Raw genomic sequence first — 23,236 nt, forward strand, 5'->3', positions numbered from 1 at the left:
GAATAATCCGCGGGAAATTCGTCACGGCCGAGTGACCGCATCATTCGACGATAGTTTTAGCGGACGAGAACGTGCCTCGTCACTGTCGCGCCATTCCCGTCCGTTCTCTTTTTTTTCTCTCTCTCTTTTTCTTTTCTTTTTTCCTCCCCACGCGCAATTTCCTCGCCAACCCACCGATATTCGTCGATATTCATTCATTCCCCTTTCTTCGCCTTCGTGTATCTCTTTCGTGAAATCCTCCGAACGATAATTCGAACGGTTTCCGCGGCCGAAAAATTTCATCTCTCCTCCTCCCACGGTCGTTGGAATTTTTTCCCCGGACCGTGGGAGGAGGGAAGAGATTGGACGGATTTTTTTGATAGAAAATTTGGGGGAGACGTTCGTTTTTTCAGGAAGCGAGTGCACAAATGTGAAACGGTGTCTTCCCTCTTTTCTTCGCGAATATGGACGAAAGGAGTTGCAAGGAGGCGAAACGACACATGTATAAAATTACGCTTACGACCGATACGACCGGTCGAGTCTGTCTGGTGGAGCGGGCTCACTGAAACGCATTTGCAAGTTAAATTAGAGTAGGATAAAAAAAAAAAGAGGCGGGAATATGGGCTGGCAGAAAGGAAAAGACGAAAACTTTCGACTTTTCATCCCTTCCCATTCTTTTGTCGTTCGAGATTCATAAACTTCTCTCTCTCTCTCTCTTTTAACTCGCGTTTACCCGCAATTTCAACCGAGTGGGCTCGAGACGAAAAATTCAACTGGATTGGAGAGAGAGCCGCTAGATCAATTCTGTCGATGCCGTCTCCCACGGGGTTGTGGAAGAAAGAGCGGTCTCGTGTCGCGATTTAAACGAATTCCGGGCACAACAACGCACACCTGTCCGCTGCGATTCGAACCGATCGAAACTATCGTATGCCGTGCTTCCCTCCTCCGCAAAACCGAACTCGTTCAATTCGACCTGATTCGTCGATCGGTGTTGCGCCCAACGTTTTTCCCGTGGAAAACATCGTTATTTAAAAAAACGTGGCGTAAAAGCGGCGAGTGAAATCTTCCTCGATCTTTCTCCCCTTCCGTTCTTTTCGTAGATTTAAATTTTAGATCTGCAAGGTTACGAATTGTTCGAGATGTAATAATTTTAATTTTATCTCGTATCTTCCAGTAGGAAGTTGCAGACGTGTCGAAATTTGCATTTGGTGAATCGAGAGAGAGAATCGTAACGAGCGTTAATTTTCAAGGCGGAATTTTCTCGACGAAATTATTTAACGGGAGGCGAAACGATACGCTCGGCCTGCTTATTAAAGCCCGGATTTTCCCCGAGGAAACGCGATCCAGGCCCAAGAAAACGAGAGCTGGAGGTGAAAAATCTACTGCTTGGATCCCTCTCCCCAGTTTATACTCGTCCCTTAACGAGTGGCGTAAATCTAACGGAGTTAATTTATGTTTCTTTCGTCGAAGATTCGAGGGAGGGGGGGAGGGAGATACGCGAAACTCGTCCAACGTTGTCCTCAGCGAGAGAGAGAGAAATAGAAGAATTGCGAAAGAAGAGGGATTGCGTTTCTTCGCGTCTGCCTCTCTATACCGTGTGTCGCTTGCAATTAGAAATTATGCCGCGCAAGGTCCTTTGACCGCGAAACTGCGGTCGTGGTCTTTCCACGGCGCAATATTTTATCCAGGTTTTATCCACCGTGGAGAGAGCCAACGTGGAGAGAAAGAGAGATAGGTCTTGTAGCGATGCACGCGGTTCTTCTATTCGCGATACCCTATCTCGTTGTCGGTAGATGCACTCACTTTAATCAGAAGCCTGGCTCGACCGTGACTCGCCTCTCCTAAATGTCGACCGAACCGTGCTGCAACTCGAAAAATTCGACCTGGTATTTCGTCACTCTTTTTTTGAACGAGGCTTCGTGTTATAATAATTCTTTGGTCGGTGCGATTTCTTTAAATCGATGATTAAACGGCGGATAGTTTTATTTTAATGAAATAATCGAGAAACGAAACTGGCAGGCTCGCTGTTAAATAGGAGAAACTCTCCTCTCTTCCTCAATTTGGAGAGGCGAGTTGAAGCGACGAGATGGCGGCCGAATTACCGGGAAATGGAATTCATATCGAAAGCGTCTCGATCCGAGCTTATACCCTGATATGACGATATCAGGCTTTATGGAAAATTATGTCATTCCTGTCAATGCAATAATACCCAATTTTTGAAACCTCTCCTCCACCAATTATCCATGGGAGGGAATAATTCGCTACGCGTTCTCGTACCTCTTCTCTTACCGCGAGCCAAGAAACAAAACGTTTTCAGAAATTCCGCCAGAGTTCGGGACGGTAGCCAATAATCGGGTGGGGGGAAGGTAAGCGGGCGAGCCTCGCAAGTTCATTACGGGGCTGGAACCCGTTACGAGATGCTTTTTATCGCTATCTGAATAGCAATAGTCCCTGGGAGATACGCGCCGTTACTGCTCGTAATGGGAAATCGAATCACTTTCCACCGGTGGATAAACGTGCGATTAAAAAGTCACCTGCTCGAGCACGAAACAAATTTCAAACGCTTCTCGTTCTCCTTCTCGCTTGATCGATATCGATCAATCGGTATTTTCGAGAGCGAGATTGGGAAGAATTGCACGGAAGGAAGAGGGAGGGATTTATGGAGGGGTTAAATGGGACGTTGGTGCGTTAGAGGCGAATAGAGAGGAGGGTCAGAAATCAAGCGTGGTATCGGGGGTGGTTGGCGTTGAATAGCGTTCGATACGTCCGGTAAACACAGCAAGACGCCATGGGGGCGTGGGGGGTTGGATCGGCCGCGTCCATCCGTCGGCCCTGACCCTCGTCCATTCGGCCCTCCCTCCGACTATTAATATCGGTTGATAGACCGTTGCCCCAACGCCCTGCCATTTCCTTCCTGGTGCGCCGGTAAGAGACCGCATACGTCGCGTAATCGCCTCTCGTTTTCGCGGTTTAAAAAGGGAGAAACGAGGGGAGGAGGGACTGTCGGTTTTCTCGGATCGATGTAGATATCGGATCCGAGTAACGGTTCCCTCGATAAGATTGTTTTCCCTGGAATCTATCCGGGGGATTCTTCTATCGGTGCGCGGAGATTTCAGAAAGAACGGGGCAATTTAATTCTCGTTGAAATATATCGTCGAAATCTCGGATGTAATATCTCGATGATTTATTAACGAGCAACCTACTTGTATACGGATATAGAGCGTGGAACCACATCGCGTTCCAACGGATGCTCGATTTTTGTTTTTTCGAGGGGAGGGGGGTAACGGAGCGAGATGGAATTAAAGGTGAAAATGAAGCTTGTATCGGAAATATATACTACGACTGGATTTTGTCGAATGGAAATATCGTTGCGTCTAATTCTTCGAATTTCCCTTCCGATGGGACGAGGAAGGAAGAAAGGTTGTGGAAATCGTTCCGTTGATTGAATTCATTTCCGTGTTATTCGATCGCTTTTAATTTCGAAGAGGCAAGAAACAATTTGATTCGAGAGAGAGAGAGAGCTGTTCCGGAAATGGGTACACGCTGACGGAAGGATTTCCTGTCGGCCGCCGAAAATTTATTCCGAACGCGTATCCTCGCCTATCCTGACCCTACTCAAACCCGCCAACTAATCGAAGCTGGAACAAAGACGAAGAAGACGTGGAAAGTGAAGAAACGGAACAGAAACGAAAAGTGTAGACATCTGCGCTCGATAATTTTCGATTATAGGTTTCGAATTCTCATCAAAATCTCTTCAGATATATACGCGAACGTAGAAGCGGAGCCACTTGGAGCAACGGGCAGTTTTAATAATAAAATCGACTCGAGTTTCTCTCTCGTTTGAATGGAAACAGCCGCGGGTTATTTATTAAGAGAAGAAATTAGCCATCCGGCCGATGTAAAAAGCGAGATTACGGTGGGTTAATCGCGGAAGGTATTGGCTTTTTCGCGTTGGTTTACTTTGCACGTTAAAGATCGATCGATCGAACGTCCCGTGACGGGGAAATTGATAGACCGCGGTGAAAGACTCGGCCTCCATGTAACGCCACGTATCTTTATATTTCGCGATTTTCCCTCGATTTATTCGGCTCTCTCTCTATCCCTTCCGGTCGTTTTCATAAATTCGTTAGAGAGGATTCGACACGTGTGTAAAACTCTGTAAGGCGTTCACGCAAGAATATTTATATTTATTCGATATCTTTCGTTTCGTCTTATATTTAAGTTTAGACAGATACATTTCCCTGGCGTCGATGTTGCGATAAAAAAGTTTTATTCTCGTTTCATACTCTAATATTCATTTACTTATTTCGATCTCCCTTTATTTTTCAGATAAAATTAGAATCTTGATTGCGCAGTATATATTAATTCGAATCGCATTTCCTCCGAGAAATCACAGCCGCTCTCGTAATTGCGTCGCTCTCTCGACCGACTCTCGATTGTTCTCTCGGTCGAAACGCGCCAAAGTGGCCGTGAAAAAAAAAAGGAGGAGGAGGAGGAGGTAGATTTCCAGTAACTTTTCACCCCTCAGCTCATTACCATTTTCATCGAAACTTCTCGATCGATCAGTGTCGCGTTTCCCTCGAAGAATTCCACGCTTCGTCGTCCTTTCCCTTTCCAACTCTCGTTCGTCCCAACTTTGCACGAATTCTTTCTCGATCCATCACCACCAGTATCCGCCAGTTTTTCACCGCGGTCTCGATCGCGAACGTTACAACGAATATCATCGCGTAGCAATGGGACGCGGTAAGAAGTTGAAAAGTTGCTTTCATCGAGCACGCTTATCTTTCTGTTCGGAAAATTTCTTTCATCGCAAAAATTTGAAACGTTTGGAAAATGTTTCGAACCATCGCCCGCAAGTAAGATTTACGACCGGAAGAAATTTTTGCAACCACGCCGTTCCACGTCTCGAACCATCTCACCTTTCACCTCGAATTATAAAAGCCAATTGCACGATGGGGTATATCCCATCCCCGTTGCGATGGATCATGGCACGATCTCTGAAAACACGGGAGGGGAAGGAACGTCGACAAGGATCGTCGAAGAGAGATGCTTTTCGAGGACCTCTCTCTCTCTCTCTCTCTCTCTTTTTCTGTGTAATCGTGCACTGGCTGCTTGGGGGATACTTTAGAATGCAGACGGATTTCGAGTTTACCGGCCGTGGGAAGAAATTCCATGGGTGCACCCGCCGAAAGGCATTCCAACCTACCTGCTCGAAGCCCCCGACCTTCCTTCTGCTTCCTGTCTCCGCACGAGAAAGAGATACTTTTTCGGCTGCTATCCAGTTGTTGCCTCGCTTAGAAATACCGCTGCGTGACGTAACACCGCGCGGTGACGTTTTCCCCTGTTGCGGAAAGGATGGATGGAAAAGGATACAACGTAAAGAGGAGAAAAGAACAAAAGCGAGTTCGCGTCCATCCGACTTGCACGATGACGCACGGTCTCGCGGCGTGCATTCGAATGCGTTACACCGGAGATTGTATTACGTGTACGACGCGAGTTTTGTATAACTTTGCCCGCGAGATTTCCGTTTCGCTCTCTGCGGTCGACTCGACGGAGTTTCGAGTTCCATCGGCCGCGATCGACTCGCGTTCTCTACGAATCAACGGGCGGAAGAATTGCGCGGGAAGAAGAAAGGGTTTCTGTCGTTCGACGCAAAACGTTCGATAATTCGTGCAAAAGATGTAAAAGATGGTTGCATTTTGCAACGAAGGGAAGGCGTAAAAATCGGCTCGAACGAAATAGAAACGAAAGGTTAACGATCCGAAAGAATAGTAATGAGGTGGAGGGGAAGCGGGTGGAAATGGGCAATGTGTCAATATCGATCGAGCGATGGAGGGACGAGCATAGGGGTGAACGAGGGAGGTCGGGTATACATGGTATCGGGAGGCATGTAAAATTTATATACAGGGTGACCGCGTCGAGTAACGACCCTCACTTCCGGCCACGTCTCGCTTCTGCGTCGATTGCGACGATTCCAGCTGTTGCACGGATTTCACCGAAAACTGGACGCCCTAAACGAACCCTCCGCCCATTGTCTCGGGCCACAAATTTTCCTCCATCCATCAACTTTCGCTTTTTCCACCGGATATCCCAATATTCGGACATACACGCGCTTTTATCGTACGCGATCGTATGCGGCTATTTATCCAAACGTTTTACATTTTTTTCTTCAAATAACACTACTCGAAATCGAGGGAAAAGCTCACGTTAGTACCGGCCGAGCTTTTAAAATGGAAAAAATAAGGGCGGAGGCTCTCGGGTCTCGCTCGACGAGGAAGATCGAAAAACGAACATGTTATTGATATCGATCCATCCGACTGGTCGAAGGAAAGAAAGAGAGATCGTACTCCTGCTGCTCTCGCTATACCTATAACTGTAATAATAGCGTAAACACTATTCGATTCGTGGAAATTATTATATTATATATTCTCTATCGTCTCTCGAGCCCAGAGTTTGGAAGAGACTTTGGAAACAAGGATTCCGCTTGGAATCGATAAACACCGTCTCTTCCCTTCGTTTCCTCGTGTAATTCAACGAGTTGGATATGAAATAGTCGTAGCCCGGTGGATGGTTCGGTTCCGTTTACAATCCGCGAGATCGGTTTAATTAAGCCCGGTTCTATTAGACGTTGGAAACGTACTTGATTAATCGTTCCCGAGTCTCGTGAAGTGGTAGCCGAAGCGGAGGTACGAAGAATCGGATTTCTTCATCGACTGAGAGAGAAGATAAATCATGGAAATGGTAGCGGGGGTTTAAAAACCAGGCGGGGAAGGTTGTTAGGAAAAGTGGGCAAGGTAACGTTCGCGTATACTCGGCGTAATCATCGTTTTCACCGTCCTATCTCGTCCCCAAGTTTTACGAGGCGGGGTGTACTAATACGCTTTTAGCCTGGATATCGAAAGATATTACAGGCATTCGCAACAGATGCTTATCGTTCGCTGCTCGCGTTTAATCGTGGACCCGGATCGATCCCGATAACGAGAGAAATTACAGGTTGCTCGCGGGCTGTGCTGCGTGCCGATACACCCGACTCTCTCTCTCTCTCCCTCTCTGTCTCTTTCTCTCTCCGTCGAAGCATCGAGAGACAGCATTGGAACACGATGATCGTCGAAACTTGGACAATTGAACGAAACTTGGCCCGATGCTTTCGTCGGAGGCAACGCCATTGTAAACGAACGGATCCGCTTTGCTGTCAAACTTTGCCGCTATCGATGCCCGTCCGTTGCCTCGCGTTAATTAATTAGACAAAGGATGGCCGACGATCAATCGTCATACCGGAAGCATCGATGGATTACAACTCCGTCGGATATTCCGAAATCGCCGAATTACCTTTCTCCTTTTTCACCGCCTTTGTATCGAGATGGCTCGAAGGAGGATATCTCGACGAGGAACGAAGGAAAGAAAAATCTGTACCCGCCCTCTCGTGAAAGGGGAGGGAGACGATAAGAGAAGGGAGATGGAGATCGATTTCTTCCCGCGATCTTTCATCTATAGATCGAACGAATCCATAGAAATTGGCCGGTGGACGACGATGCCCGCTACACACGGGCCGGGGCTCGTCGCGATTGCGTGCCGTTGTTGTCGTTCTATCGTCACGTTCCTATAGTAACCGCAGCCCATTGTTCAATAAACGTTGAATTATGACTCAGTCCCTGAACGTGGCCAACCGCCGCGTTGCCTTGCCTCGCGTATTTCGAAACGATCTTTTCGAAAGTTTCGTGGGCCACGTTCCCAACAACGTTTCCTTTATTCTTAATTCCATCGTTGCGCTCGTTGTTTTCTCGATCGATCGGTTCGAAGCGAATACGCGCGAATGGAGGAGGTGTTCGCGAGAAAAACGACGCGAGGAAATCGGACACCGATTGAAAGGAATCAAGGTAAAGGCCGATCCCTCGCCTCCTCCCCCTCCTCCTCCTCCTCACGCCACGTATATTTAAACGTCGAACTCGTAGCTCGTCCGCTCGGTGAAATGTAGGTCGTAGAAAATACTGTTCCCATTGTTTCGCTCTCACCCGCTCTCGAGAATTATCTCTCCGCTCGGGGAGGGGAGGAGAGTTTGCCGGAGAAGCTTCTAACCGGGGAAATAATAATATTTAACTTTGGACGGTGATATAATTCCGTTCTCCTCGGTCTGCCGGGGAAACTGGGTTCTCGTTCAAATTCAGCCGCGAATGGAGTTAGAGGTCGTGGTCGATGGAAAAATCTCGTTTCAACGTTTATCCGCTAGTTTGGAGCCGCTTCACTTTCGATTTCAAATGCGAACGAACGAAGCGAGTTTCCGTCACGAAACACCGTCGATTCACCGTCGAAAACCGTTCTCCCGCTTTGCGAGATCGTGGGGGAAAAAGAAAAATCAGTCGAGACGAGACTGTATATCGAGTGTGTATATCTTTTTCAACGAGCGCATAAGAGGGGGGAGAGGAAAAATCATCATCCCTTTCGAGGCATCCGAGCGTCGTTGCTTTATTTTTCACGGACAAACGAATCGGTATAGAAGAAGAGCGTGGTGGGCGGGTATCGACCGAAACCACGATTTCTTTTTCTCTCTCTCTCTTTTTTTCACAATCAGTTCCGTGTCACGAGAGAAAAAAGAGAGAAAGAGAATCGGAAGAGAAAAGAGTCGGCGATCCGAAGACGGCCTCGTCGTGTTCGCGCGACACCTGCTGCGAGTAACGAGCGTTTGTCCGTGAATGCTCCGTTTCCGGCCGGTGAAAGAGAAGAAAAAGGAAAGGAAAAAGGGACAAGAGTGGCAAGTTTGGTCGATCTCGCCTCTGGCATTGTACAATGGGCCGCTGCTAGCGATTAAAACACGCGATAATCTGGCAGGAGCTCGATCGAGAAATAGAAATAATCCGTTTCTTGCCAGAGAGAGAGAGAGAGAGAGCAACAGTCGATCGTTTAAACGGTTCGGGTCGCTGCGTTCGTCCGTTTCCCATTAATTTATCAATCAACGTTGCCCGGGGACCTGTGTCTCGCAATCTGCCGATAATAAAATATTTCCCAATCCGTATCGATCGACAGGGGAGGCAGGATTTCGCTGCGCTTTCTCTCTTCCGATTCCTCGACCGTGCGCGAGCGCAATTATTATTATCAACGATTTCGAGTCGTTCGTTTGATCGTAGATTTCGAGATCGCTCTCCCTTTAACCGTTTCGCTACCATTTGCTCGCCGCGCCGAAAAATGTGCACGAGAAAGATCGTCGCGTCACGAGTTGCTCTCGCTTTTTTTTGGTGTTTATTGAAAAAAAATTTGACGATGAAAACAAAACATCGATTCGCGGCATTTTATATACCGTATACAGCCGCTCGTACCAGCGAAAGGGTTAACTCGACGTCGATTCGAGAAGGAGAATCAACTTTTCCCCTATCTGGAATGGGAACAGGGGAAAGAGATATCGTGGTGAACGATTGCTTCGTAACTCATGCTCTACGAGAATCGTTTCGTTTCGCCTTGTGCGAATCAATTTTGACGCCGGTTAACGGTTGCATAAGCGGATACAAACGCAGAAACCGCACACTGTCGACGACGATATTTCGAGTTCGTATCCCTCGTCTCGGCCGCAAAAACTACGTAACGAGGCAACGCGTTTGGTCGAACGGATACGGCGCGAGTGCCGTTATCGGATTACTGGCCGCCCGCTCAAATATTCGAAGTAATCGCGTAGAACCGGCCGGTAATTACCGATTACCGATCGTTACCCCGACAAAGGCTCTCGACATCCCACGCGTATTCGCGACTATATATATATATATCCATAATTTCGATATTTAAAATTGAATCGTCGTCGAGAATTTCCAAGTTTCCAACGCTTTTACCGCCAGACCAGCACTTTGGACCGATTTCCAAGCCGGTGGAAAGTTTGGTTAATTAGTTGGACGAGAATTTCGAAACGCGATTTCATTTTCACGGGGAGAAGTTGTCCTCGCGGGAGAAAATTATCTCTCCGAGGAGGAGACGAAAGATTTCGAGTCTTGCTCTCTCTCTCTCTCTCTTCTCCTTTGTGCTCGCTTGTTTTTCCAAATGAAATTATTAAACGCGAGCGTTTCCACGAGGGACGGAATTGGACGGAGGAAGGAAACGCGATTATTTTCACTCGCTTAATTACACGCTTCCACGTTCCCACGTCAATCGAGAGGCACGCATGCACGCACGCGGCCTTTTTATCCAGCTGCCTTCGATTCAAGGCCCTTTCCTTCACCGCGTACGAACGATTCTCTTAGCCCGGTCGACTAAATCCCAAACAGATTTCTTTCCAAGATACACGACGCGAAGGATAGACGCGTGTGACGCGAGAAATAAGGGATCCTTGAACGAAGCGGAGGGGAGGGGACGTGGAGTGTTGCGTCCACGGTCCTCGTTTTCCTTGGAAATTGGAAGGAACGCTTCGGTTCGAGGATCCTTTGTTCCGAGGAGAAATTGCGGAGTCGGGGATACGCACGTTTCGCGCTACGTTATCGCGTCCCTGGTCGAAATTGTCTCGAACGCGATTCGAGTTTCAATCAACTCGATTCAATTTTGATAATTACCTCCCCGTACCATTTTCGGAGCCGTCCAATTACAATCACGGATAAAGTATGTATGCAGAGTCGATCGAATGGGAAGCATCGAAAAGGCTCGTCGAGGGAGCACAAAGAGCAACGTAAAAACTGATGGAGCAGAAATTGCTGGAAAAACATCGCTGACCCAATTGCCGGACGAGCAAATTTGATAATCATTTTCGTGATCAATTTCTCTCTCTCTCTCTCTCTCTCTTGTTCTCTTAGACCGAGAGAATCGTCGATCAGAATCGATTCTCCGTCCACGATTAACGAGAGAATCTCCGATCCGAGGATACCGATCGAACCACCTATGTAAATACAAATTGGATACACGTCGAGACTGAGCTGATTCCACGATTGACATTCGCGCACCGATTCATTATCCGTGGCATAAGCACAACCCGTCTTGGATTGCTCGTCGCATATCCTGGGTCGGAGAGGAGGGGAAAGAAAAATCGTGTAAAATTTGCCCCGTCACTCACTATCCATCCTTTCTCTACGGGACAAATTTCCTTAATTTATGAAAATAAAGGAGAGAAAAGTCTCGTAGCCATGTTTTCCTTTCGGTTCGTAAAAAAAAAAGGAGAAAAGTGAATGAGGCAGTATGTGCAACGACACGACGCGGACGATAGAAGGGGAGGCGAAACCGCGTTAAAATAATAATTCGAACTTATCGAGCTTTCGAAAACCGCGTTCCGTTGAAAATTTTCTCTCCAACCTTTGTCGTCGCGCTGTGTATTTTTACACCGTGTCCACGACACGCTCGAGCCCCTCGCCTCCCTCTGGACGGAAATTTCACTGGCCTGGTCAAAAAAATATTAACCGCTGTTCGAATCCGGCTTTTCGAATCGGCTTTCCCCGAATCCGCCCGATAATGTACGAGCGGCAAGGCAATAAGCCGGTCGAAATTGTTATATCGGATAATCGAGCTTTGTGTACTCGTTGTCGACGTAATGTAGCCCGGACTGGAAATTTGGCTGAATTACGCGAATTACCCGCGGGACACGTGTATCGCCAAACAATCGAGGATTTTGTTAACGAATCGCCGTAAATATCGCCGTTGGGAAAACAGAGCGATAAACAACGCGGCTGTTGCGCCGAAATTGCGCCGAAAGAATAGGAATCCAATCCACGATTACAAAGATTAACGAAGAGGCTCGAAAGGATCCTCGAAGAGCGTCTTAAAATAAACGCGATAGCTCCATTTTCATTCTCTCTCTCTCTCTCTCTCTCTCCAGAGATTTCGTCTTTCGTTGAATAATTCATTGGAAATGACGCGGGGGAGAAAGGTGAACAACACCTTTATCGATTCCTTATCGAATAGTCGAGTTCTTCTCGTATCTCGATGCGAGAGAAGGTGAGTTCAAACCGGAAGCTGCCGTAATTGGAGAGGGCTGGCGCGAGCGATCGTCGAAGCCGACGGGTGTTCGAAGTGCAACGTGGCGCGGCAAAGTTCGCGCAAGGAGTTGCGCAATCGCCATGACAATGCGAGGAACGCGATCTCGGTTAACGAAGCTGCAACCCTTCTCCTCTCCTTCCACGAACTCGCCGCGTTCGTCGATTAAATTAACTCGGCCGGCTTCGAAGACTTCCTTCGAATCGATCTCTAACCGAATTTTCGCATCACGGGAATTGCCATTCTTATTTCTTGCTCGGAGGACAACCTTTGGCCAACCGAAGGAAAAAGAAAGCTGAATTCCGTTGCTGGATTTTAAACTGGAAGGAGGTGCTTCCTCGCGTCTCCCCGTCTCTCCGTTATATACAGCTCTAGGATGTAATTTCGAGTTTGGATCGATCGTGTCTCGCGCCAAGTTTCACGTGTTTAGAGGCGAGCACGGGACAATGGAGGGACGGTTGATTATGCAGGCCAATCTGTCCGGCGGACAAGATCGGGATTTGAGCAGCCGAATTATGGGTGGCGTTAGATTATTGGGATGCGCGCGTCATAACCTGGAAGCTAAATGTCTACGTGCTACTATGCGAGCAATTTGTTCCTCCCCTCCTCGGTTTCCATCCGCATTGTACGATATGATTTCCAACGTTTTATTTATTAGGTATAAAATATTCCTGCGTGCGCGAATATTCCGATATAGGCACGAGAATGTGTATGTAACGCTTCATTCGTTCGGATCTTCACGAAGCAATTAAAATTTTTATCTACACGATCTTTTCAACGTTGGACAACTTTCGTTTCCGACGAGACGTTTTTTCCACGATTCGCGCGCCCCGATGATTTCACGGTTAAACGAGCGGAAATAAAACGGAGATGCGTTCAAAAGGTTTATTCAAATCGGAAGTTTCAATCGAATAATTTTCCCCGGGAGATAAAGGAGAGAGGATCTCGGCAAAAAATTGTCGAAGTTTTATCAGCAATCTTTGGTAAATAATTCATATAGTCCGCGAATGGATATACAGGGATTCGAACGGGGAAAGAAGTCATTTTCACCTTTTACGAGTCAAGATGTTTGCGCGAGATCGAGATTTCGAGACGGTTTTTCCCGAGATAGCAGGGAAATTACACGGCATGGAAACGGAGTAGGACGTACGTGTAATTAACCGTAGCGTGTACGGAATAATCGTCGAGCTGTATTGCCCCAATGTCTTTTTTCTTTCCATTCTGAAGTAAAGCAACGAGATTTCTGAAATTGGGCTGAATGAAATTATGAGGGCTAAATAGAAAAAAAAAAAAAAAAAAAAAAAGTGGAAATGCAATGGAAGAACGTTCGAGATATTATTTTATCCACAATCAAGTTCCACTCGTTAATTTCCACGGGTTGAAAGATGGAAAAAAAAAAAGAAAGAAAAAATTCGCGTTGCCAAACCCCTCCGAAAAATCAAACGCGTTCGATCGAAATGGCCACGCGTGTTATCCACGGCGGACGGTGGGTGAATCGGCGCGCAAATCGAATTACGCGAGAGACGTCTCTGACCGCACAGAGAATCGAAGCCGGTCCGTGGAGTATAATACAGGGCTGGTGGAGGTAATTCGTCGGTCCCGGGGATTCGATGAAGATCCTAATCTATTTAATTCAGCTTCTGTCCACGCATCCCCCGTGAAAGTTGCCGGCAAGGGAGAGCGAGCCGCCGCTCGTCGCATTTCGGCGGCTGGTCGAGGGACGCCGAAGGGAGCCGAGTGGCGGCGAACGGAGCCGAGCAGAGTCGAACTCGGCGATGAGCGCGGCTCGGCAGCGAAGGCGGCCGCAAAGCCACGCAGTTGGTCGACGAGCGCGGCACGGTGTATCATCGGACCGGTTTCCTCTCTTTCCTCTTTCTCTTTTCTCTTTGTCGCGCATCCTTCGAGCATTTTGCCAGCCTCGTGACAGCTGTTCAACCGGCTTCGATGATCCGCGAGACGATCCACGGCATTCGAGGCAAGAGCGGGCTGCAATGGTTCACAGTAAGCCAAATCATTCAACGGTTTTGTTTTGTTGCCACTTGCGATACGCGAACGTGCGACACAACCGTGTTTCTGTTTTTGGGGAGGGTGGTTTTTTTTATTTTTTGTTTTTGTTTTTTTTTTTTACTTTTCTTTTTTTATATATATATGTATGTATAGATAGATAGATAGATAGATATTCGAGGCTTTCGAGATTGTTGGTGTAATTTGTACGGATGATATAGGTTGGTTAGTTTTCCGTGGTCCGGTCGTGTCGTGTCGGAACAGGGGAGTCGATGGTATCGCTAATTCAATGGCTATTGTCCATGTTCTACTACGTGTGTAATGCATCGATAGCAAAGGGTTTCGTACCTCGTAGAATAGCTAACAGTATCTCCACTTTATTTCACGGGAGGAGACAACGCAACTGTTTTCCGTGTACATACGCATACATTCTCGCGTTTTAAGCTTTCGACTCCTCTCCTCGTCTCGTGTGTTTCTTGTGCTCCGACCTTTTCTCGCCTCGTCCGACCTTTCGCAACAACTCATTACCTCGCCAACGTAATACAACGGAACAACGTAGTAATGCTCGGGATCGATCCAAATTTTTCAGTTTACGATTTCGCGTTGTCCTATATTTTCTCGCAACTTGTTCCCGTTAACCAATATTATTTCCTGTTAAATACGCATTAAACTCGAAAGCCTCGGATCTCGTAATCGCGTAACACACACACACACACACACACACACAAATTTTCGATATTTAAGCGGTCGTTAAATACGACGGTAAGCGAAAACTAGGAGAGAACTGTTACGTTTTAATCGATGAACGGCTCTGGGAAGGATTCGCGAGGGGTAACTTACGACAAACACTTGCCCTATGGTCCTGTTACTCGGTCACGGCCATTGGTAACGCACGAGTTTTCTCTCCCACACGCGAATCTAACTATTTTCGCGGCCGTATTACGTATACCGTGCGAGTAATTTTCCAATTGAAAAAAGAGAAGAAAATTAGATTCGTCGATCCGATCGATAGCGCGTGTATAGCGATCTAATCTTCTTCTGGGATTCCGTGGTACTCGATAAATCGATGAGGAAAGGCTTTCAACCGCAGTGATAATAAAGAGAGTCGCGATATCGCGTTCGAGGATACCTTTAATAGATGACCTACGAGCTACAACGAACAGGAATGTAAAATTGTCAGGGGATCAAGGCCGATCGTGCGCCGGTTTAAAAAAAACGTCAGAACGTTATTTAGATCCCGATATATGTGTATAGGGCCCGCCTCGATTCGTTACGTTCTCCGTACCATCTTCCTCAGGAATTTTTCTAATCTTTCTCCTCTTCTCGATCTTTAGATACCATCCTCGTTCACGGTCTCGGGACGCGTTACGAGCTCGATTAATCTCCAATTTTAAATGGATTATACGACGCACAATCGAAGGAACAGGGGAGAAAATGTTTGGAGAAAATTGAGTAGTAGGAAAAAAAAACTGGACGATCGATACTTTTATTCATTGCGATGAGATGTAATCGAATGCTCTTCCTCCCAGATCTCTGTCCTCGACGAGATATCCTCGCCGAGTCGTAGTTTGAGCCTAATATGGAGAGGCGCGAGATCGATCTGGAAAGACGGCTTCGACGATACGTTTTTTCGCAGATTTTTCCATAGCCGGTCGACGAGTTTCTATATTTTCTTCAAGCGGTAGCGTAACAAGAAGAGTCCAGAAGAATCAAGGACTTTGTCGAAGAAAAACCGAGAGATACGCCCCGAGTCTTGTAAATTTCGCGAGTCTTTATAAGGTTTATCACATGATTTACAATCCATCGAATCGATCTTTTCTCTTCCCCGTCACATCTTCGACCAAATTACATCTTTATTCGCTGATATTCCTATAGAAAGTTTTTTTTAATCAGGAACCTCTGTATCCGTTCGCAATTTGCGTGGACTCGACACTGCGTAGCTCAGGTTCCTTCGCAAATTTTTCAGGGGTCCAATTTCGTGACGAAATTTCGATAAACTTTTCGACCGAAGGAAAAAGGATATGGCGTTCCACCCGTTGAAAACACGCGATCCACGTTCCTTTGAAACGTTGCAACGCGAAAGTTCAACGGGATCGAGCGCGCGCGTCGTGTTTCGATTTTGAAAGTCGAGCCTTTGCGCGTTGATTAAAATTCTCAAATTTTGTTCTTCCTGTTGCACGATACGCGACGATACTTAAAAACTCCAAAGTTGCAACTTAATCTCCGCGATCGGGATTTTCAATTTCGTCAATATCGAACGCACGTACGAAGAAAATCCACGCTTTTCGTTTTCCTTTTCACGCACGATCCAGTGCCATTTTCCCGGGACAATTATCCGGGAAAAGGAATTCGCCGCAATTGAATATTCTTCACGGGGATTAATCCTTCCTTCTTAAGGTTTATCGAGTCTCGAGGGCCACTCGTTCTTCCCCCTCGGCCGTTCGAGGCGGCCAGTTTAAGGCCGCATTAAAGAGATTAGCTCGCGTTTGACGGAGAGAGAGCCAACTCACGTTCGTTCTCTTCTTCTCCTCCTCCTCCTCCTCCTCCTTCTCCGCTTCGCTCTCTTTTACTATCGGTAATTCGAAAATCCCACCGCCTCTTCACTTTACAGAGGAGGGAACACCCGCCCCTTTTACTTATCGTTCCAACGAACCGGAGAGGGGAACTTTCATCCACGCTGCTGAAAGCCACGAAAATCGTGTTTGTCTACAAAACGAGGCCGAGATCTTTTCTCCTCCCTCGACGTCGTCGGTTCCACGAATTTTTCCTACTTTTATTTCTTGCTCCTCTTCTCCCTTCCTATGCGAATCGAATAAAAACGTATCAATCCTCGATGGATGGGCTTGGAGAAGGCAAAGGTTTCACGAGGTAGGAAGCACGAGAAGGACGTTAGTTAGATGGAATTATTATCGAGGTAATTAATGGGGAAACGAGACTTCTCCATTGGGAATCGTCCCATTAAGAGGTTCCACGATTGTTTCGAGACGGAAACTCGCCGAGTATAAAGGAATGAACGTTCTAATCGGAGCCACGTTCTCGATAACGCGGTTTTACGAGGGTGTAAAATGTCGTTTAGAGGGCGAACCCGAATGGAAACTCCCTCCGCCGAGAAAAGGGGAGAAATTTTCTATCCCACCGCAAGGATGAAGAAAGACGGATCGCGAAACGTCTGGTGACGAGGATAAATAAATTAACGTCAACGCCTGGCACGACGTTAATTTTTTTTTTTTTTTAGGACGCCAGTTGAGAGTAAAAGCGAAATTTGATTTTCGTCGAGGACGGGGCGAGGGGGGGAGGAGAAATATCGACGTCTTTTTACTCTCCGCGTCTTTTGTTTTCCGCGAGGTTATTCAACAGGGTTGCCTGCCGCCACTTCTCTCGAGCGAAACGCAATTTCCCATAAAAGCTTGCCCCGATTATCGAACCGTCGTGTCTTCTTCACCGCCGACTTTCCGTGATTTCGGACATCCCGGAAATTCTTTACGCGTGATTTTCGCGTTTCTCTTCTTCTCCTCCTGGAGATTCGTTTCACGAAAATTCGATCTCGATGTTTATCGTACTTGCTTTCATACAAAATCCTCGGTGAGAATTTAAAAGCGCGAAGGATAAGGGAGGGTGGGAGGAAGGGAGGAGTATTTGTAAAGAGACGCGACAAAAGCCTGCGTTGTTGGTTGGATCGTTGCAAAAACGACGTTACACCATCTACCTCGAAAACACACTTGTTAATCATCCGGTCTTCTTTACGCGAATAAAGAACCCGCGTTTCGCGTATAGCAAGAAACCTTTGATGTTACGTCAAAAATACACGTTCGACGCGTAGATCGAAAATGGAATCGTTTTGTGGCAAATACTCGCACAATCGGGATATATATATATATATCCCCAAAGGGATCCCCAAAGAGATGGCATAAAAATGGAATGGAAAAGGAAGTTGAAAGGAGGTGGTTTGTATTCCTTGATTTACCAACCACGCGAATTTCAAACCACGATCTACGACAAACTCTGTTTCTCGAGCAAGATGGGTGGTCGCGAGGGGTTGCTTTTAGCCGGTGGTTTTATCTGCCTATTGTTCCTCGCGCTCCATGGATACTGCTCGCGCGCATCCGTTCTCGATCGAGTAGATGGAAATTCGCCGAGGGACACAGCTCTCTCTCTCTCTCTCTTTTTCTTTCTTTTTTTTCTTTTCTTTTTTCGAGAGAAGAATCGGCCACGATAACGACAGATTTATCGGATCACGGACTCATAAACGACGCGTTTCGACTCGCCGCGAGTAAAAACCTGTTGAGTTTGCTGGCGCAACGCGACGAACATCCTTCGGCTATTGTTCTCCGCGATCGAACGCGGAATTTCGCTCGAATTTCGTCACACCGCCATTGTTTTCTCCGTTAACGATCCGCGGTTCTACATGCAAATCAACCCTGACAGGGGAATAGGCATCGCGCTCCTTTTTTTCCCGTGCTCCCCCGGATTCGAGCATTCCAGTTTGTTGCCAGCGCGTGTAATCCGACCCGAGATTTCGAAAATTCGATCTTTCGATCCCGGTGGTGAAGCAGGGGATTAAAAAATCGTGGGGATGGATTATTCGAATTTGGAAATTCGCGTTCGAGTTTCATATATATATATATATATATATATTGGACGATAAATATTCGTGGAACGAAAAAGAGTTTTCGAGCTGCTCGATGCAATTTCCCTTCCCTCCTCGGAGACGTGAATTTCCAGTTAATCTGTCCAGTTGTTGGCGACTGGTCGGTCGGTTGGAAAGTATGTTGTTGGGCAGACCGAACTAGAGTAGAGAAGTATCCTTTTACGCGTTTCGTCCTTTCCTTCTTAACTTCTTGTCCTCCTTTTCGCGCCTCTTAGTCGCAATGATCACGGAACCGCAAATTCATCGCGTGTCTCGTCGCGTTCTCGGTGTCTCTGCACTCGAGACCCGTTCGAGTTTCTTCGAAAACTCGAAACTTGGCAAAGGCTTGGCAAATACGATTAAATAATACCCCCGGTGGGCGGAATATAAAATTTCTTTTGCGCTCGCGGTTTTTTCGAGCGTGGAAAAAAGCCGTTGCATCTCGGTTACACGTTGCACACTACGGCGGACAATGCGGTTCGTTATGCGTGCTATTACGATCGCGGAATGCAAACGCGCGGTGTTCATTACGCGCGGATCTATCGCGTTTTTTTCCACGGCGAAACAGAGAGAGAGGGAGAGAGAGAGGGAGAAAAGTGGCGTATCAGCCGTGTTTATTCTTTTTCTCTCTCGCCATAATTATATCGCCATCCCGCTAATTAACCAGCGACAACCCGTTTCTCGCCGATCGCCGGGATTAATTCTCCTAATTTTTGTAACCAACCAACAACTCCTTTTACTCCTTTCGAACTGATATGATCCTCTTCCCAAAGTGACGTTGAACTCGATTTAATCCACTCGTCCGAAGAATCAACTTCAACCCCACCTTGTTCCCCGGACAACACGATTCTCCCCGACCATCCTTGTACAACTTTGCTAAAGAGGGGAGAGAAACTTTGGTTTCCGAGATTCTTGGGTGTCGGCCAACAACCACCCTCCTCCCGAAAAAGAAAACGCGTTCGATTAAACTGTCGTGTTGAACGAGTTTCACGACCTCGCGCGAGCTGGTTTTTCCCTCCGCCAATTTCGAGTTATCGAGACGATTAACCGAGACGAAGAGAAGGTTGAGGAGACAAGGTTCGTTAACGGCCCCCCTCCTCGCGAGAAGGGGAGGGGAGGCTCGTCCAATTTCCATAAATCGCGATCGTAGACGTCGTAGGCGAGAGAGCAATTTGCGTGACCGTCCGCGAAAAGTTACGAGTCAGCTTGCACCCTGTCACCCTGTCGTCCACCCCCTCTGGCTCGCGTCCATTTGTCACCGACCGTGCACATCTTCCATATTCTCCGTCCCATGCATATGTATTTTTCCTCCCTCTTCAATACGGCAAGAGTTGTTTTTCCTCCTCCTATTCCATTCTTGCATCTTCGAGTCGAAGGAAGTTGAATCGATTCGTATTGCCACTCGGTATTGGTGCGTGGTTGGTAATAGTTGGAAACTCGTGTTGGAAAATCTAATTTTAAAAGAGTTGGACCGTGTGCGTGTGTATATATATATATATATCGTACGTGGCGGTATATTCCTTAGGGGAGATCGAAAGCGGAGAATCGAAACTGGAGCGAAAGATGGGATGAAAATTCAAAACTGCCTGGTTCGAGGACGGAGGAAGAAACGCTCTATCATCGTGGAGCGTTGGTCGGAACGATACGGTTGTTACTCGAAAGACGTACACCCATAGAGCGAAAGATATATATAATGGCGCGTGATCTATAACTCTGGGATAAAGCATCTGGAAAGCGGCGGCTACATCGCTCGGTAACGACGCCATCTTTTACCTCGTGTCATTTCGACGTAACGATGATCGAGGATCGAGACGGAACCGTTCATGCGCTCTCTCTTTTAGTCGTTTCGATCGTTTTCGTCGGACGAAAAATCGTACCGACGACGAGAATTGAATCTCCAATCTTGCGAGATTCCACGATTCCTCTTCTCGATACACACACCGTGCAACTTTGTATACACTTTCCACCGACGGTTGGAGTGGCTCGAACGAGTATCGTCGCCGTCTGAGAAATGTCCGAGGCGGCAGGAAGGCGGCAACTCGAATGGAGTAGAAAATACGGCAAACTATCGGGACCTCTTCCCTCCTCGTTTCCTCGTGCAACAACGGCGTATTTCGATAACGGACCGATCTCTGAATCGTTAATTCGCGTACATGGAAACATGGTGGTCGTGGGAAAAAGGTGGGAAAATATGGAAAAACACGCGGCGGATATTTTATTCGCGGAAGGACGCTCGAAATTGGAAGGATGTTTCGCGTGTTGACCGACCGCTCGAAGCCGAATTAAAAAGCGCTCTCTCGATCCCGTCGTGCAACTCTGTCGTCGACGCTTTGTTTTTCCGCTCCGGGGATGGAAAATGGAGCTTCTTCTCTCCGGGGAATTTTTGAAATCGTCGGGGAGGGGGGGAATATCGGGGAATTTGGGTCGATTCCCACCAAGTTTATTTTTCTCCTTTTTCTTCGCTCTCCGTTCGTTTTTCGATAAAACTTCTTCCCTCCCCGTGCAAAAGTAAACGGAACGGACACGAAACTTTGCAAGGACGTGTGGAAGGAATTTTTTCAATGTCTCCTCTCCCCGCATTCTTCTTATCGAAGAGGAGACGTGACGCGTGATCGATCCGCCTCTCCTCGAAGCCGATGTGATCGCGAGCCGCTCGTAAAGTTTCTCTTTCGCGTGGCACGTTATTTCGCGGCGAGGGGAAACGGGACGGACAGCTTCGTTTCCTAAACGTCCCGGCGTTGAAGGGCGGAAGAAGGGCGCTGAAAGTCAATTTCGCCGGCCCGCAACCGTTATAACGTTGCGCGTCGCCTCGTTATATTTTCTCGAACAATCCACGCTTTGCTGTTAACCGCGCGACGACAATCCGCGTAGTTTTCGTGTATCCCTGGAAAAATGACGGATATCGATCGCGCTATCTTTTTTTTAACGAGATCCACTCTCGTCTTCGAGGGGACGATTGCGATTCCAGCTGGATCTCGCCAATATCGACGAACAGAATTGCCAGAACGGAATGATTATTCGCGTGTCTCAAAGAGGGGATGTTTGGGGAAGAATTGGTATTTCGGAAATCCACACGAATCATCGACATTTCGAAGGAATAACGCATTATTCGTGGGAAAGGAAAGAACGAGAGGAAATTGGCGAAATGTGGCGGTAACGGAAGCGAGAGAAGGAGGTTAACGTGTCACGAACAGAACTGCGTGAAAAATGGAGGGTCCGCCTTATTTCGTTCGTTCTGGAGAAAAAGTGTGGACGAAGGGGAATGCTCGATTCGCGCCGCGATCGAACCTCTTCATCCTCTTCGCCGCAACGTGTACGCCGCCTGAATTAAAGCGGCAAATACAACTGTGGCGATGTGGGGCATTCTGAATCATTTTCGATATTCAACAAACCCCATACACATACGTTTGTACGTACTTCATAACATTTCCCGGTGATCGCTCTATCCTTTACTCTGCCTTCCACTCTATAAATTTCCTCGTTGAAGGTATAAATTTCGAGACAAGACCGAGGCCATGGTTTATTTATCATCCCTTTTATACCAAGGGAATTCGACGATGAAGAAGCGTTACGTGTATTATGCACGCGGGTCAGTTGAGAATTCGGCTCGTAACGTTTCACCATAGATAAGATAAGATCGTCGAGCGAAATTAATATTTCCAAGAGAATATTTCCGCTCTTCTCTTTTTCTCTCCACGGAAAAAGTGTGTATAAATGGGAAAAGCAAAGACGGGTCCTGGCACACGACGTCAATATCCGTGGAATAGTGAGAGACGTGTGCACGTACGTACACAAGAAGAAACCTTGATGTAACGGTTTTAGATGGGGGGAGGGGGGAGGGTTGAACTTACAAAGTTGTCGATGCAAAAATGTGACGCGACGCAGGCTATACACGGCGAGCGATAGCTTCGGTTCAAAAGATACCATTCTTATTCAACGGCTTCCTCTTCTCCTACAATGCATAAACGAAAAATATCGAACCAAAAATTTTTCTTCGCTGGTGGATAGCTTTTATCGTCGCCGCGGTTATCGTCTCTCTCGCCGTAATGACGGGTGATTCGTCACGAATTTTACACCGTGATTTTCGAAAATCCTCACGTTCTCGCTCCGACCACGCGCGAACGAGATACAACACGCCCAGCGAAATGGGCGAAATTCAACGATCCAACTCGCTTGAGATAATTCATCGCTCGATATATATATATATAAAATTACGATGCGAAAGAGTCGAGGTTATCAACGAAAAGCTGCGTTACTCGCATCGAAATTGAAACACACTCGTGAACACCGTCCGTGTAAGCAAGGTGATGGAGAAATCTGGATGGAAAAGTGGTGGACGACGAGGAATCAATCTCTCGAGGAGCAAGTACAAACTCTCTGCATCTCTAAGTACAGAGAGAGCGGCAAGGAGTGTTGCCGATTGTCGGTGGAAAGAAAAGAGGAAAGAAAAGAGGGCGTGGAGTGGATGGAAGGAGAGGAGGACGGTGGTCGTTTTACACACAAAGGGTCCGCGTCGCCCCCGTGGCATTGTCCTTACTCGAGGTGGAGCTCATCTCCACCTTGGCGATCTTCCCGTTCTCCTTTTTCCACCGGGGAACAATCGGTGACACTTTGAACTCCAACAGGACGAGTTATCCAGAGGAACGAAATGGAAGGAAGGAGCGAGAGGAGGAAAAGGAGACGCTTTCCACG

At 47.3% G+C, this 23,236-nt stretch overlaps 1 protein-coding gene across 8 annotated transcripts in view; it reads left to right on the forward strand.

Moving 5' to 3' along the window:
* The window catches only part of LOC100870125 (Ankyrin-repeat, SH3-domain, and Proline-rich-region containing Protein), a 78,931-nt gene that overhangs the window by 21,740 nt on the left and 33,955 nt on the right, over positions 1-23,236 (forward strand). The window contains exon 1 of one of the 8 annotated variants that reach the window (XM_086917126.1): positions 13,723-13,914. The exons of 6 other annotated variants lie outside the window; for them this stretch is intronic. Coding sequence is in view for 1 of the 2 variants with exons in the window: in XM_086917133.1 (XP_086773259.1) it covers positions 13,858-13,914 (57 nt within the window). In the remaining variant the exon portion in view is untranslated. Of the gene's footprint in view, positions 1-13,722; positions 13,915-23,236 lie in introns of those variants that run through there. One more of the 8 variants, XM_086917133.1, reaches the window with a different exon arrangement.

This window comes from Apis florea, unplaced genomic scaffold (assembly GCF_048593485.1).
Source record: "Apis florea isolate Af1SG1 unplaced genomic scaffold, ASM4859348v1 contig_3813_pilon, whole genome shotgun sequence".
Taxonomy (NCBI): Eukaryota; Metazoa; Arthropoda; class Insecta; order Hymenoptera; family Apidae; genus Apis; species Apis florea.